Here is a 16,226-nt window from a genome sequence, read left to right on the forward strand (position 1 = left end):
CTCTGCCGTTCACCCAGAAGGGTCGCTGGCGTCCTTGAAACAATGCAATCTTTATTTGCGGGATCTGGCCTTCTCCACGGGTCTTTCGTGGTCTGTCGGAGGCAACAACCTCCGTAGGGAAGCCTTGAGGTTTTCGGCTCGCTGCTCTCGTCCCTTGGTCCATTGCTCTGCTCCAGTAGGTGTGCCTTTGTCCTGGAAGTTCAGCTCGTATATTTCCCCAGGGACCAGCAGGTGGGATGCATTCTGTTATTTGTAGTCTCCTGGTCAAGATGAGGGGGGTGGGGGGGGGATAATGCCACAATTGTACACGTTTTGCCTAACATAGTTCTATATGGACATCTAGTGGTTGGTGCAGAGTATTACATGACTTGTTTTTGAAATCGAAATGATATGTCGCCAGTGCGTGTTTGCAATACTATCGCTACTGTGACGTGTACTGAACCCATGGTCCTTCATGCATCAAGGTCCTCGGATGGTTTTATGGTCGACCTGAGGTTGCATAAAGTATGTAGTAAGTGATAAGGAGTATGAAGAGGTGCATGTGAAGTGATAAAAAGTATGAAGAGGTGTAAGTTATCTATGTACCTTCTACTCCCAAAGAGGGGAGGAAGGGTGGGTGCATGTGAATCGAAGCAGATCCAAGTATCAGAAAGACGATTACAGGCATATAATATTTGTCTTCTGAGGCTTGTGGTTCTGCTTAGAATCACCTGCTTTACATAGACTAGCGAGCAGTACCAGCAGAACAGGTTGGTTATTAGAAGGAACAGAGGTCTTAACACCACGTGTCCTACTTGGGAGTCGCTCCTAGCTTGTGTGCCCAAACAGTAATGTCGGGTAAATGTGTGAACTGAGCTCCATGTAGCCGCTCTGCAGATTGCCTCTATGGGCACATTTGCAATGAAGGCCAACGTGGCACCAGAAACACGTGTAAATAGATCTTTGTTGGATAACCTGTAACACTGATGAATGCATTTTACAATCCATTTAGAATTGGCTGCATTGGCGACTGGATCCCTCACCATCACAGCAGTTAGGGAAACGAAGAACTGGTCTGTCTTTGATTGGCTTCGTTTTATTGAGATAGTACACAAAATCTTTCCCAACATCTAGCACATGGAGGGCTCTTTCTCCAGAGTTTTGTGGGTGCTGTTAAAACGCCCGCAGTTCAATAGATTGGTGGACTTTGGTGCCAACCATGGGTGTGTTCTCAGGACCAACTTGTTCTTATGTATTGTAACAAAGGCCTCTGAAATGGACAATGCTTGGAGTTCACTTACTCTTCTATTGGTAGTAGCTTTAAGAAAGGCAGTGTTGAAAGTGAGATACCAAATGATTGCCTTATGCATAGGTTCAAAGGGGGGACCCATGAGCTTACTTAAGAAAATGCTTAAATCCCATCCGAGGGTTGGATTTGCAACCAGGTTATATAGTCTTTTCATCCCTTACACAAAGGTTATCACGATTGGAATTTTCCACTATGAAACCTTATCCTTTGATGTTGTGTATGCCAAAGGTGCAGCTTAATGGACTTAAAACTAGACCAGAGTCCAACAAGTGAAGTAGATTGTGCACTATATTAGAAGGTGAACAGTCATTGGGATTAACAGACTTTCTACATCATATTACAAATCTCTTCAATTTGTTAAAGTAGCAGTGTCTAGTGTTTGGTTTACATGGTTCTTTTAATATCTCCATGCATCTGCTAGGTATGTTAAGAAAGACAAACTCTTTGACTTCAGGAGCTAAGCTGCTAAATTGGTTTCTGAGGATGCGGATGAAGAATTGCCCCATGGTTCTGTGGCAACATGTTCTAAGGGCTGGTTTGCCTCATTGGTGGGCAAACAGACATCTTGAGTAGATGGGAGAACCATGTGCGATGTGCCCACATTGGAGGACCTAGGATCATTGTTAAGAGCGCCAGATGCATCTTTTGGATTAATCTGTTTAAGAGAGGGGTCGGAAGAAAAGCGTATACAAATATCCCTGACCAAATGATCCACAGTGCGTTCCCCTTGGGCCTCTTCTGGGGGAACCGGGAGGCTTAAGTGTGGCACTTTGTGTTTTCTTCTGTGACAAACAGATCTATGTCTGGAAGATCCCACCTTGAAAAAATGTCAGTCACTATGTCTGAATGTAGTTCCCACTCATGTTCCGAGGGTTCACTTGTGTTTCTGCTTGGTGTGTCTGCTAGGAAGTTGTGTTCCTCTGGAACGTGTTGTGACAGAAGTAAAATGTGTCTCTGGAGGCTCCAATAACAGACTTTCTCTGCTAGTTATGACAGATTTAGAGAATGTTTTCTGCCCTGTTCGTTGATGTAAAACATGGTGGTCGTGCTGTCCATGATAATTAGTACATTCTTCTCTGCTAGATGGTGCTGGAAAGTTTGCAATGCTTTGTACACTCCTAGCAACTGAACGTTAATGTGCCTCTTTGGTAATGTGTGTGTCCACATGCTGTGCGCTGTAGGTGTAGTTAATGAGCTCCCCAACCTGAGAGCGATGCATCGGTTATTGTGACTTGTGTCAGTGGGTTGACAAAGGGCTTTCCTTTGTCTACCATTGCAGCACCGACACCAGTTTGCAAAACTACCACTAGATCATCCCAATTCCCTTGCGCCTCAGACATCGTTTAGCTAACCATTGTTGTATTGGATGCATGTGTAACCTTGCATGTGGGACAATGAAGATGCATGATGCCATCATACCTAGAAGGTGCATCACCTTTCTGACTTATCTGACGACCGACCATATAACATGGGATCTGTAGCAGCATGTTCTGGACGCTCTCGTTGGAGGGAAAGACTAAGGAGTCTTCTTTTAAAATTATTGCCCCTAGAAATTGTTTAAAATGGCTGGGAACTAGGCTTAACTTTCTTGTTGATCGAAAACCCATGTTGATGCAAAAGGTTCATCGTCTGCAGTTCATGATGTTGAGACACATTTGTGGTATGTCTCCGGTTATAAGCCAGTCGTCCAGATAAGGGTACAAAGGAATCCATTGTCTGTGTAGGTGTGCCGCTGCTACTGCTAGTGTCTTCGTAAAGATCTGAGGGGCTGACACAATCTCGAAGGGGAGACCTTGAATTGGTAGGGTGCAAACCTCACTTTGAATCTCAGGTTCTTTCTGTGAGCAGGCAACATTCAAATTTGAAAGTTCGACATATTTGTTTGCTGGATTTAGGTCGAGTACTGGACGCTTGGTTTTGTCTTTCTTTGGACCAAGGAAGTACACAGAATAAATATCCTTGTTTACCTGGGATGGAGGGATGAGTTCTATGGCTCCTTTTTCCATGAGAGCCATCGCTGCTTGGAGAATTTGCTGGTGTTCTAAAGACATTTCCCAGTGTTTGAGGATGATCCGGCAATACTTCTAGGAACTCCATGCAATATCAGTTTTTGACAGTTTACAATACCCCCTTGTCCGATGTGATCCCCTTTCATATGTGGGAACAATGAACAATGCGACTCTCCCCCCCCCTACTCTGATGAAATTGGAGAGGATATGTGGCAGAGAGTCATTGCTTGGTGGGGGTAGCCAAACTGGTGGTTTGGCCTCTACCCCCACTACGCCCTCGCTTAAACTGCCTTTGCAAAGGGTATTGAGAAGTTGGTAGCAGTCCCAGATAGGCGTACCATGAGCTGGTGCACCCCCCTGATGTATAGCTGGAATTAGAAGTTCTAGCGTGTCCCTGAACATGAAAAGTGCATCGGTTTCCAGCAACAGTTTCATTTAGCCATTAAAACACACCAAACATATTAAGGCCAGCAGAGCTATGCAAAGAATTCAAATAACTAACACCTTGACTTCTCAAACAACGCCCTCAACACACGCTCACCACCTCACCGACAAACTACGTCTAAAAACACACACCTAAGCCCATTACAATTAGACAAAACTCTGCACCCCTCCTACTAACTGCTAAAAAACACCCAAAACGCGCAACAGGGAGGCCCCTGCACACTCGGGTCTCCCATCTAGAAAGGGCGCTTCGAGGAAAAAAAACACAAACCACCTAAAGAATTCATCCACACAGATGCCAGTGGTCTCCTCTACCAGCACCAACAGTTGAGCACAATGCTGCATCTATTCTCCCTAAGCCCTTAACCACTCCCTCCCTTATACCCTTTCTTTTCCCATTCAGAGCCTCAGGAACACCTGGGGACGATATAAATGGCAGAGGTGCATGGTAAAAATCCCAATAACTTAACATTTCATGTTGCTAGGTGCAAGGACAACCTGGAAACCTTCACACATTTAAGTTTCCGGTATAGGCCCCGAGCAAATGTTTGACAGGCATGGGTCTTTGTATACGCACCAAGGAAATGTATCACAGGACTAGTTCTTGCGTAAAGGCTGCTAGGCCACTCTAGGTTCCCGGTTAGTTGAGTTATTCTTAGACATTTCCCGTTAAGTATTGCGGTACTGCATGCTGTTTAAGTGCATGTGATAGTATCTCCAGTTTCCTTTACATTAAAGACCAGGGACACCCGCCCCCTTCCCTCCAGGCCTATCAAGTACTTGTCAACAACAAATTTTGCCTAGAAACAAGGATGCTATGCATGTTGTGCTACAAGAGGCAGCAGGTGCATTACATTATAGGACTATGCCTACATATGTATTCATTTATTCTCACAGCTGGATTGCATCGAAAACAAAAGCAACGTACCTTAGTTTGCACACCTAGAGTCCGAAAGAACAAGATGAGATGGGTCATGAAGCGCAAAAGGTGTCCCAGAAGCCGCTTTTTGTCCCCAGACAGCCACTCACTAAATTCATCCATTAAACCTACATGGGATTAAATAGAACTCTCAGTACGTTTTATGTCAAACTTCCTTTTTTTTAATACTAACACAATGAATACATTTCTAAGCTTTACATTATATGAAAATCGAGATTAAAACAATCTTTATGTGTACACCTCTGCCCTTCTAGAAATGTTTGGTTGACAGAATGAAGCCACGCTTTTTCAGATGGCCAAATGAAGTTGAAAATAATCTCGTTTTAGTGAACCCAGTGTAATACATATCATTCCCACAGTTACTTACAACCCTCAAAGCTCTAGGCTAGAAGAACACCATCTTTAGCCCAACTCACACCCAGGGCAGGACTCTCGACTGGATCGCACAGCATAACTGCCCACTCATCACTGGAACCACTCCCACCCCATGGTCTGATCACCTTTAGCATCCTCACCAATAGCTCCTCCACCCCCTCACCCCAACCACTGCCACTGCCACCCTGCCTCGTCAGAAGCTCCCGCCAGCTCACTAAGGAAAGGCTATTGCCCTTCCTCCAAGGCCCAGCTTCCAGACCTCCTTTCTCCACAGACCCAGAAACACTCGCAAAACAACCTACGATTTTGCCATCAAAGCAGCTATCAACTCCATTGCCCCACTCAAACCTCGTAAGTCCAAACCCACCAGCGACTACAACTCCTGGTTCAGCACGGACCTCCTCTCTCTCTGCAAACGAGAAAAAGGCTGCTCTTACACAGTGGAAAACGTCCCACTCTCACAAAGACAAGTTGATCTTTAAAGCCTGCTCCACTAAATATAAGAAGGTAATCTCCCAAGCTAAGGCCAAATCTTTTGAATCCAGAATCTCTGAAGCCCAATCTAGCACCAAAGAAATCTTCGCCATTTTCAGGGAGCTAGAGAAACCCATTCCCGCCCCCCAGAACGTCACCAAAGACAAAGCTTGGTGTGATGATATACAAACAGCCATGCAAACTAAACTGAGCCTTCTCCAAAATAAAATACTAGCCACTAAACAAGCCCTACCCAATACGCACATCCCTGTCCCACCACCAGCCCCGGACCCCCATCCCCCCCAACCCTTTTCCTTCAAACCCATTCAGGAAAGCGACATCATCAACATAATGAGGAACATCAAACCCTCTAACTGCAAAGGTGATGCATGCCCAGACACCATTATCAAGGACTGCACTGAAGCGCTAGCTCCCTTCCTTATAGCCTTTGTAAATGCCTCCTTTGCCACAGGGAAAGTCCCCGCCTCTCTCAAGGAAGCCTGAGTCCGCCCTCTCCTAAAAAAACCAACCCTCGACCCCACCTCCCCCAACAATTATAGACCTATCACCACTGTCCCATTCCTCCTCAAAATATTGGACAAAGCAGCCTACTTGCAGGTCCAACACTTCATTGAAGAGAACAATCTTCTAGGGCTGCGCCAATCTGGCTTCTGCCCCAGACACGGGACTGAAACCGCCCTACTTGACCTGAAAAACCAGATGGACGATGGCAGAGACATGGGCAAACCAGCATTCCCTCCTACTTCTTGACCTATCCACGGCGTTCGACCTTGTGAATCATGACGTCCTATGCCACCACCTCTCCACAACTGCCAAATTCTCCCCTGACGCCACAGCATGGATCACCTCCTTCCTACAGGACAGAACCATGCAAGTATTCTCTGACCTAGCCTCCGCCTCACCAACCATCATACTCTGTGGTGTGCCCCAAGGCTCCTGCCGCTCACCCACCCTCTACATCTTCACACAACCCCTTTTCCTCATCCTCGACGCTATGGGCATTTCCTGCACTAACTATGCCGACGACACGCAGATCCTCCTCACCCTCACCGGTAACTATGACACTGACTCCACCCACAACAACCTCTACAACACCATCCAAGCCTGGATGGCAGACAATGGGCTATGCCTCAACTCCGACAAGACTGAACTCTTCCTGGTAGACTCCCCTGACACGCTAAAAAATCTAGACTCCCAATTCAGTCATTTCACCATCGACTCCATCAAAATACCTGTCTCAGAATCAGTCAAAACTCTCAGAGTCTACCTGGATTCCAACCTATCGATGGTTAGACAAGTCAACGCAATAGCCTCCGCAGCTGCATATCATGCTAAACTAATCAACGCAGTCAGGCCCTTTCTCTCCAAAGAGAACTGTACAAACATAGCCAGAGCCATCACTGGTTCCAGGCTTGACTACTGCAATGTACTCTTTCTAGGCACCTTCAATAAAAACCTAGAGAGGCTACAAGTCATACAGAATAGTGCTCTCCGGGCTGCCCAAGGCATTGCCAAAAGAGAACACATTTCGGAGACAAGAAAACTAGCCCACTGGCTCCCAATAAAGGCAAGGATCGTCGTCAAAGCTCTGACACTTACCCACAAGTGCATTCACCTAACTGCTCCTCCTTACCCCTCTCAAAGGATCCACCCGCCTCCTCTACAAGGCCAACCAGATCACCATATACCAACATGCTCTCTGTGCCACTAGTAAAAAGTGCCAGAGCGGACGGATCCAGCTTCCCATACCTCGCACCTACTCACTGGAATGCCCTACCTCCCACTATCCGAGGTGAGGCCTCCCTCAGCGCCTTCCGCAAAGCCATAAAAACCACCCTCTTTACATAAGGTGTGTCGCACCAGTTTGAATACCTCTCATTTGACCCAATGCATATGCAGGAATTTTATGACCAATTGTACCAGTCTTAATATCAGTATGATGCCTTGTAGTATTCAGAATGTGCCATTGAATGTTACTATTCCTGTGCCCTTGTAACTAAGCTCTTGTACATAACAGGGCCTCAATGCCCTTGGGCTGTTTGCGCGCTATATAAATAAAATTGATAATGCAATAACACTGCAACAGAATGTCAGTGCATTATGCAAACCTTTCAGATCAGAAGTACCAAAGAAGCAACCCCTACGGTGAAACAACCTCGTTCCTTTCCTTCAGTGACCTCCCCCATGGATGGGGAATTCCTCCCACAGATTCCCCATCTTTGCTATGTCACCCAGGCACAGACTGGTATGAACATTTCTTGAGGCTGATAGATGGCCGCACACACCTCTACACCGTAAAGCCATCAGTGGTGCCTCTGGCAGTGGAGGTGATGTCCTTTCTGTGAATATACGCACAGAGAGCCAAGTGTGCCCTCAGTCCCAACTGTTCTTCCTCAATCACAGACACTAGGGAATAGTAGAACTGTCACGGCCAAATGTTGAAAGACAATTTATGAGCAATTTTCTTTTTTTAAGAAGGTGGGTGGGCAGGGGGGGGCGTCTATGAAGAATCTGTTGGTGGAATTCTACATTCAGCAGAAAGAATGTAACCAAAAGATATGTACTCTTTGCCTGCTTTTATTTACATTGTCAAAGTGTGCTACTAATGTTTACATTCCCTCTCACACAGTGGTCCAACATGTCTGATATAGTGTGAATTGTCTCCAAGTGACAGTATGTGGCTCCCTTTCTATGTACCGATAGGTGCCGCAGATGGACAGCCCTGACGTTTGAATGCTCCATCTGATGCCTTTTTCAATTCTCCCATCACCCTGCCTCCTTTGCACTAGTCAAAACAATTAAAACCCTCTCACAAATGACTGCTCTATTGAATTCTGACTTAATTCGGTATCCCTAAACAGATTTGGTTGTGATTAGTTAAACCTGGTTCAGAATCATCCTGGCTGGCCATTGGAGCCATTTCATACCAACGTCTGGCTGTAAAGATTGTGCCTGGGTGACATGTCAAAGATGAGGAATCTAATCTGTGGGAGGCTCTATGCAATAGAAACATGATCGATACCAGGTGTGAACAGTAGATTAAAATAAGGAGATGGAGAGGAGCTTGTCGAGCACAAAACCGGACATGGTTTCTGGCTGCTTTGACAATGACTCAACTTCTGGGACTCGGTTGATGGGCAGGGGAGCTGCTTCTTCACAACTGTCCCAAGGAGTGTAGAAGGTGGTTATGAGCAAGGAGAGAGGAGCTGTGAACTGCAAAGGGCCAAGCAGTGGAGCTGGGTCATGGCTCCCTTCTTGCTGGCTAAGCTCCAGAGCTCACACTGGTGAATTGGTGTCAGGCAGCGACTGCCTGGATTTTGAGTGTGCAAGGGCGCAGTGTCACATAATATGAAAGCTGGAATGGCAGGTGGATTAACCAGAACTTCAAACCTGATGCCCCTGCAGCACTAGAAGAGCAATGAAAGGTAGTGAGGTGGACAAGATATGCACCTACCAGTGGTTCTAGACAATTGGACTTGCATTTTAAGATCCACATGACAGCAAGGTGGTAAAATTCAGGCGCAGTAGCTGAACTCTTAACTGTAAAAGTGTTTGGCCTGTAAAGCGCTATTACTGCTACAATTGTGGAAATGTACACTAGTGAAACCTCGTCCATGCACAAAGTAGATTATCTCAAGAAATTGCTTTCTGAAAAATGTTCATCTACTTCTGGTACGAAAGTGCAGCGGTGCAGAGAATTATGGAGCACCATGTGTCTAGAAAAGCGGTTTGCCTGTATCCAGTTGGCAGGCCCCAGTGGTAGTGGTCCTGTAAATATTCCTCTTAATTTTAATGGTAAAAGTGATCATTCAGATGAATCGTAATCAGTATAGTGACCATACCATTTTAACTATTTCTGGGGATCATTCAGTAACTTATCGGTCTTGTTTGGGAGATGTGGCTGTTAATGTTCCTGGTAATAGAATTGTATGGACTCATACGAATATAGTTCATAAGACATACCTCGCCCAATTTGGGAAGATAAACTTACTGTATGATATGACCTGCAACAAGATTGAGGAGTCAAAAGCACTATTTACACTTAGTTTTAACCCTCAGAAAGATTATAAAGTATATATATATATATATATATATATATATATATATATATATATATATATATATATATATATATATATATATGATACATTACTCACCGTAATCGTATTTCTGATTCTTGCATCTGCTTAGATTCACATGCTGTGCATAGGCCGACATCTAGTGGAAGCTGCAGAGTATTACAGCTTGTTTTTCGAAACTCGAAAATGGGCGTCGACACTGCGTGCCAGTAATACTATCCCTAGTGTGACGTCCACTGTACCCATGATCCCTCAAGTGTCTAGGACCCTCAGATTGTATTTTTTTTCTGACATGAGGTGGCATGAGGAGTAGCACGAGTACAGATTATCCAAGCAGATAGATAGAAAGATAAGACTACAGGGCATCCATGCGCCTTCTCTCAGAGGGGAGGAAGGGTGGGTCGCATGTGAATCTAAGCAGATACAAGCATCAGAAATACGATTACGGTGAGTAATGTATCCCTTCTGAGGCTTGTGGAATCTGCTTAGATCACATGCTGTGCACAGATTAGCTAGCAGTGTTAGAAGAAGGAGGTGGGATGTGAGAAGGGTCATGAGCAAATAAATGTCTTAGAACCGCTTGTCCCACTTGTGTATCTGTCTTGGAATGGGTGTCAATGCAGTAGTGCGCAGTAAAAGTGTGAATAGACCTGCAAGTAGCTGCTTTGCAAATGGTGTCAAGGGGTTCATTTGCGATGAAAGCCAGAGTGGCCCCAATGCCTCTTGTGGAGTGGGCTCTTGGCGTGAAAGGCAAAGTTTTTTAAGAAAGGGAGTAACACAGCTGGATATAGTTAACAATCCACTTAGAGATGGCACCTTTAGAGACGCGATCTCCCTCTTTGCCTGTAGCTACGGAGACAAACAGTTGATCTGTTTTCCTTAGCGGTCTGGTTCTGTTTACATAGTATAGGACCGCCCTATGCACAACTAGGGTGTGTAGTTTCACCTCAGCCATGCTTTGAGGGTCTTGGAAGAAAGCCGGAAGCTTGATGGACTGGTTCACGTGGAATTTAGAAATAAACTTAGGTGAGCACCTAGGGTGTGTACGTAAAACCAGTTTATCTTTATGAACCGTAAAGAAAGGATCCTGCACTGACAGAGCCTGAATTTCGCTGACCCTTCTTATAGATGTAATAGCTACTAAGAAGGCCGTCTTATAAGTCAGGTGTTTGAGACTGCTTTTATGCATGGGCTCGAATAGGGGGCCCATGAATTTAGATAGCACCACATTAAGGTCCCATCCTGGTGGGGGGTTAGCAATTGGAGGGTGAAGTCTCTTTACTCCTTCCATGAAGGCTTTAACCACTGGTACTTTCCACCACGAAAACTTCCTATGGGAGGTGGTGTATGCTGACAGAGCTGCCAGGTGTACCTTCAATGAATTAAAAACCAACCCTGCGTCCAGCAGGTGGAGCATGTATGTGAATTGTGGCAGGAGTGCAATCAACTGGGTTGATTTGCTTATTCTGGCACCAGATAACGAATCTTTTCCATTTGTCAAAGTAGAAGTGCCTCGTGTTTGGCTTCCTAGATTTTCTTAGAATGTCCATACATCTCTGCGGTAAATTGAGATGTCCAAACTCTATGACCTCAGGAGCAATGCTGCCAGGTTTATTGAGTTGGGTTGAGGATGCACTTTGACCTTGGTGCTGGGACAGTAGGTTGTACCAGCACGGGAGTTTTATGGGTTCGCACACTGCTAGTCTGCGTAAGTGTGGGAACCACGGTTGCCTCGCCCACATGGGAGCAACTAGGACGGGCGTCATCTATTCCCTGTGCATCTTGTTGACCACCTTCCTGATTAGAGGAGTTGGTGGAAAAGCGTACGCAAACATCCCTGACCAGTTCATCCACAGGGCGTTCCCCTGGGAGCCTGGCTGGGGAACCTGGATGCGAATCCTGGGCACTGTCTGTATTCGCTTGTGGCGAATAGGTCTATAGTGGGGAAACCCCACTGAGAGAAGATATCTTCTACGATTCTCTGTGTAAACACCATTCGTGTTCCTCTGTGAGGGGATCTCTGCTCAAGGCGTCCGCCAGAGAATTGAGATCCCCTGGAACATGTTGAGATGACAGGAAGATGTTCCGTCTGAGTGCCCATATCCAAATTTACTGGGCAAGCTTGGACAGATTTGGCGAACGAGTCCCCCCCCCTTGCTTGTTTAGGTAAAACATGGCTGTAGTGCTGTCTGTCCGGATCTGTACTGACAGGTTCAACAGGTAGGGCTCGAACACTTGGAGCGCTCCGAATACTGCCAGAAGCTCTAGCAGGTTGATACGATTCTTGGCCACCGAGTGAGACCAGAGACCTGGAGCTATGTGGTGGAGATGGTGTGCTCCCCACCCTGAGAGGCATGCGTCCGTTGTGCCTTCGGCCTGTATCTCGGGACCGTAAAAGGGTTTCCCCTTGGACAGATTTTCTCTTGTCCACCAGTGAAGGCTTTGTTGGCGAAACGACCACTAGATCGTCCCACTGATCACTTGCCTGAGACCACCGTTTCGCCAACCATTCCTGCATGGGACACATGCGCAGGCGCGCGTGTGGGACCAGGTAAATACATGACGCCATCATGCCCAGCAAACGCATTGCTTTGCGTACCGTTATCTGGCGACCGGCCTGATTTTGCGGAATTTGCAGCAGTATATTCCGAATTCTTTCTTCTGATGGAAAGGCCAACCCCTCTTGTGTGTTTAGGACAGCTCCTAGGAACTGTTTGGAGGTGCTTGGCACCAGACTTGACTTTTTCTCGTTTATGGAGAAACCTAATTCGAAGAGGTCGTCGATCGTTCTTGGAATGTTTGTTCTGCAAATTACTGTGGTCTCCCCCGTGATGAGCCAGTCGTCCAGGTAAGGGTACACTGGGATTGCCTCCCAGCATAGGTGTGCCACCACCACCGCCAGTACCTTGGTGAATACCTTTGGAGCCGAAGCTATCCCGAAGGGCAGTACCTTGAACTGGTAGTGCTGACTGTCCACCTTGAAGCGCAAGTATCTTCTGTGCGCTGGGAACATGGAAATATGAAAATAGGCATCTTTCATGTCCAATGTTGCCATGTAATCCCTTTTTTAGGAGGGGGATTACCTCTTGGAGAGTAGTCATGCAAAACTTTTGGGGCTTGACATACTTGTTTGCAGGCCGTAAGTCCAATACTGGGCGCATTGTCAAATCTTTTTGGCACAAGGAAGTAAGTTGACTAAATACCCTTGTTTACCTGGTGTCCCGGGACGAGTTCTATCGCGTCCTTTGGTAGAAGATTGGCGATCTCTTCGAGGAGGATCTTCTGGTGGTCTAATGAGTGTACTTTTTGTTGTGGAGGGTGGTTTCGGGGACGCTCTATGCAGTATCCTGCAGACACTGTGGACAGCACCCATCTGTCTGATGTGATACCTTCCAAAGCTTGGGTGAAGTTGGAAATGTGTCCCCCTACTGGGGATGAGTGAGAAGGGACCCTGAACGGAACGTCACTGTTTTGGGGGAGGCGTGCCGCCGCCGCCTCTACTGGGGCTGCCTCTACCCTTAGCACGACCTCTTTTGTTACCCCTGCCATAACCCTGGGTGGACTTCTGGTTGTTGTTGTTGTTCCATGGTGTACCCTGCCCCTGGGAATAGTTGGAGCCTCTCTGGGAATTTTGGCCGCGTGGGTGACGATAATTGCCATTCCCCCTTTCATTCGGGGGTTTGTTGGTTAATTGGCAAAGGAATTTAAGAATCTCGTACTCATCCTTGGCATTTTTTAGCGCGGCCTCTACCGCCTTGCCAAACAGTAGATCAGGCTCCACCGGTTTGTCTATTAACAATGCTTGGGTCTTGGGTTTGAAACCAGATTGCCTTAACCAAGCATGTCTTTTGAGAACAGTGCTCTCTGCTATCAATCTGCCGGCGTTATCCGCGGCATCAAAGGTTGCTTTTAAGATGCAACCGGACACGGCTCTTCCCTACGACGCAACCCTTGCCAACTGGCTTTTTAAGGGTTCTGGGGCGGAGTCGATGAGTGCCGCGACTTCTTCACACTGGTGGCAGTTTTAACTCGCCAGTAGGGTTGTGGAGTTGGCACTCCTTGCCTGGTAGGCGGAAGTGGGGGCTACTTTTCCACCCAAACCATAAATCTTTTTGCTCCGCTTGTCGGGAGGAGCTTCAGACGATGATAGGGGCGTTCCCGCCCTCTTTCGGGTGTTTGTTGCTACCAGGGAGTCCGGTTTCAGATGCCTCCTTATGTACAGCGGGTCTGATTGGGCTGCCCTGAATAGTTTTTCGATCCTGAGGTTTACCGCCCTGGTGAGGTTAGGATTTACAAGGGAAGGGTCTATTATCCTTTGTATAGATTTGAGGATAGGGATGGCCTGGGCAACAGGTCTCCTTTCTCCCACCAATTCTTCGGCAAAGTCCCTCTCTTCCTGTGCTCCCTGGGCGTCAATGTGGAAGTGTTCTGCCGCTCTGGACAAAACTTTATTCAAGAGAGGTTGGTTGTCGACAGTGGAGTCGGTAACCGGGGGCTCTTCGTCTACTGGGGAGTCTACCCTGTAAGTTTCTGGGTCGTCCTCGTCGTCCTCATCCCCATCCCCATAGTAGCCCGTCCCAGTTTGGTCTCTCAACATGCCCAAATCTGGTTACTCAATAAAAAGTGGATCCTTATTATATTGAGAGTAGGGCTGTATACAGAAAGGGTCCGAAGACCGACCTTGTGTTGGTGGTTCAACCTGGGACTTCTTACTTGGGGGTATCGGGTCCCTAGAGCCTGAGGGTGTAGCCCCGTCAGGGGTATAGGAGAGGAGGTGCTCAGGATTCTTGGCATAGAAGTCTGCCAAGGCCGACATCCTAGACATAACTCTGTCTATGTCATCACTAGACCATTCCTTAGAGCTGGGAATAACTCTTTCCTGGGAGAGTTTCCCTGCTTTATCTTGAGTGGACCTATGGCCTTGTGCAGGGGTCTTGGGTAAAATGATAGAAGGCTGAGACTTGTCTGTCTTTTTTGTGGAGTAGAAGACTGTGACCTGTCTGACTGCTTCTGTGGTGTAGAAGAAGGTTGAGAATGCTTCTTTTGGTGTTTTCCCCTCTCCCCGTAGGTGGAAGAATATTTCCCCGGTGTTTTCGCCCCTTCGGAGTGTTTCGAAGTCTGACGTTGAGGTTCGGGGGTAGTGTCCCTATCTTTAGAGTGTGGAGGTCGGGACTCGGGAACAGCTGTCACGCGGTCTGCTGACGCCGACACCTGTAGTGCGGCCTGGGGATAGATGTCGGCTTCGTTTTCCGACGATCGAACCTCCGTTACCTTAGGGAGTGAGGCACTTTTGGTAACAGTGGATGGCTGTCTGGAGTCATGCGGAGATCTAGATCGGGAACCCCCAGAGGACACCGATTCGGTGGACCATTCTCTGTGTGCCTCTTTCCGAGAACTCGACGTGTGCATCGAGTCTCGGTGGGACTTCACGTGTTTGGTGGAAGTGCTGTGGGTAGCGCTCGTGTCGCCAGGGGTTTTCCCCACAGCTGCCCTGCCGGACAACCTTCCGAGGTCGGGGACTTGCGCTTGGCTGTCTCTCAACGCCACATTGCCCTCGCCATCCGAAAGCACGGCATCGCTGCCATCGCTTAAGGTTCCCTCCGCTGCCCTGGACTCTTGTTGCCTGGCGTGGTGGGCCCAACGTTTGGTTGAACGGTCCTTAAGGGTTTTCGGTTTAAACCGATTACACGCTCTGCAGTTGGCCTTGGGGTGGCCCCTCGGCAAGCACAGGTTACACGTGGTATGTCTGTCAACCCAAGGGTACTTGCGGTTGCATTTGGGGCCTAATTGGAAAGGGGTACCCTCCATACGCACCCTGTGGCAGCGGGCCAGTGTGTGTAGGAACATATAAGAAATGCCTATATATATTTAGAATGTAGAGTATGTACTACCCCCCACTCTCCCTACTTCCAGGGCCGAGGCCAGAGGCCTTCCAAGGCCCGGGCCGAGGCCAGCAGCCTTCCGAGGCCCAATTACGTCATGCAGCTCTCGACGGTTGTTTTCCTTCTCCGCCGGCACAGAGTGTCGAAGGTCGGTGACTCGACGTTGGGGTGGAGAAAATGGTGAAATATTACGATATTTAGCAAAATTATGGCTAAGGCCAGGGAACTCCACCAGTATGGCGGAAAAAAACAATCTGAGGGTCCTAGACGCGCGAGGGATCATGGGTACAGTGGACGTCACACTAGGGATAGTATTACTAGCACGCCCTGTGTTGACGCCCATTTTCGAGTTTCGAAAAACAAACAAATACTCCACAGCTTCCACTAGATGTCGGCCTATGCACAGCATGTGATCAAGCAGATTCCACAAGCCTCAGAAATATATGTTAATTCAAAAGACGATAAGTGGATACGTCCTTTGATTGTAAAATAAGAAGTGAGAAAAGAAGTATGCAAAGAAAGGTGAGACAAGTAATGTTTAGGGACCTTGTAGCCAGTGAGAAAAGGGCTAAAGATCAAGAATGGATACCGAAATTGGGTGCGCTGGTGGACGTTTTCCATGAAGAATGTGTTCTGGCAGAACCATGATTCATATATTAGCCTAGGGTGATTCTAGATCTATATGGAGATTGTTGGAAACAGCTAGAAATACTA

The 16,226-nt window shown here is 47.3% G+C and overlaps 1 protein-coding gene across 2 annotated transcripts in view; it reads right to left on the reverse strand.

Moving 5' to 3' along the window:
* Positions 1–16,226, reverse strand: part of NUP107 (nucleoporin 107) — a 790,450-nt gene that overhangs the window by 289,855 nt on the left and 484,369 nt on the right. For both annotated transcript variants that reach the window (XM_069629720.1, XM_069629721.1), the window contains one exon: positions 4,670–4,788. In XM_069629720.1, coding sequence (XP_069485821.1) covers positions 4,670–4,788 — 119 coding nt within the window. The remainder of the gene's footprint in view (positions 1–4,669; positions 4,789–16,226) is intronic.

Source organism: Ambystoma mexicanum, chromosome 12, assembly GCF_040938575.1.
Source record: "Ambystoma mexicanum isolate Mex_15411 chromosome 12, UKY_AmexF1_1, whole genome shotgun sequence".
Classification (NCBI taxonomy): domain Eukaryota; kingdom Metazoa; phylum Chordata; class Amphibia; order Caudata; family Ambystomatidae; genus Ambystoma; species Ambystoma mexicanum.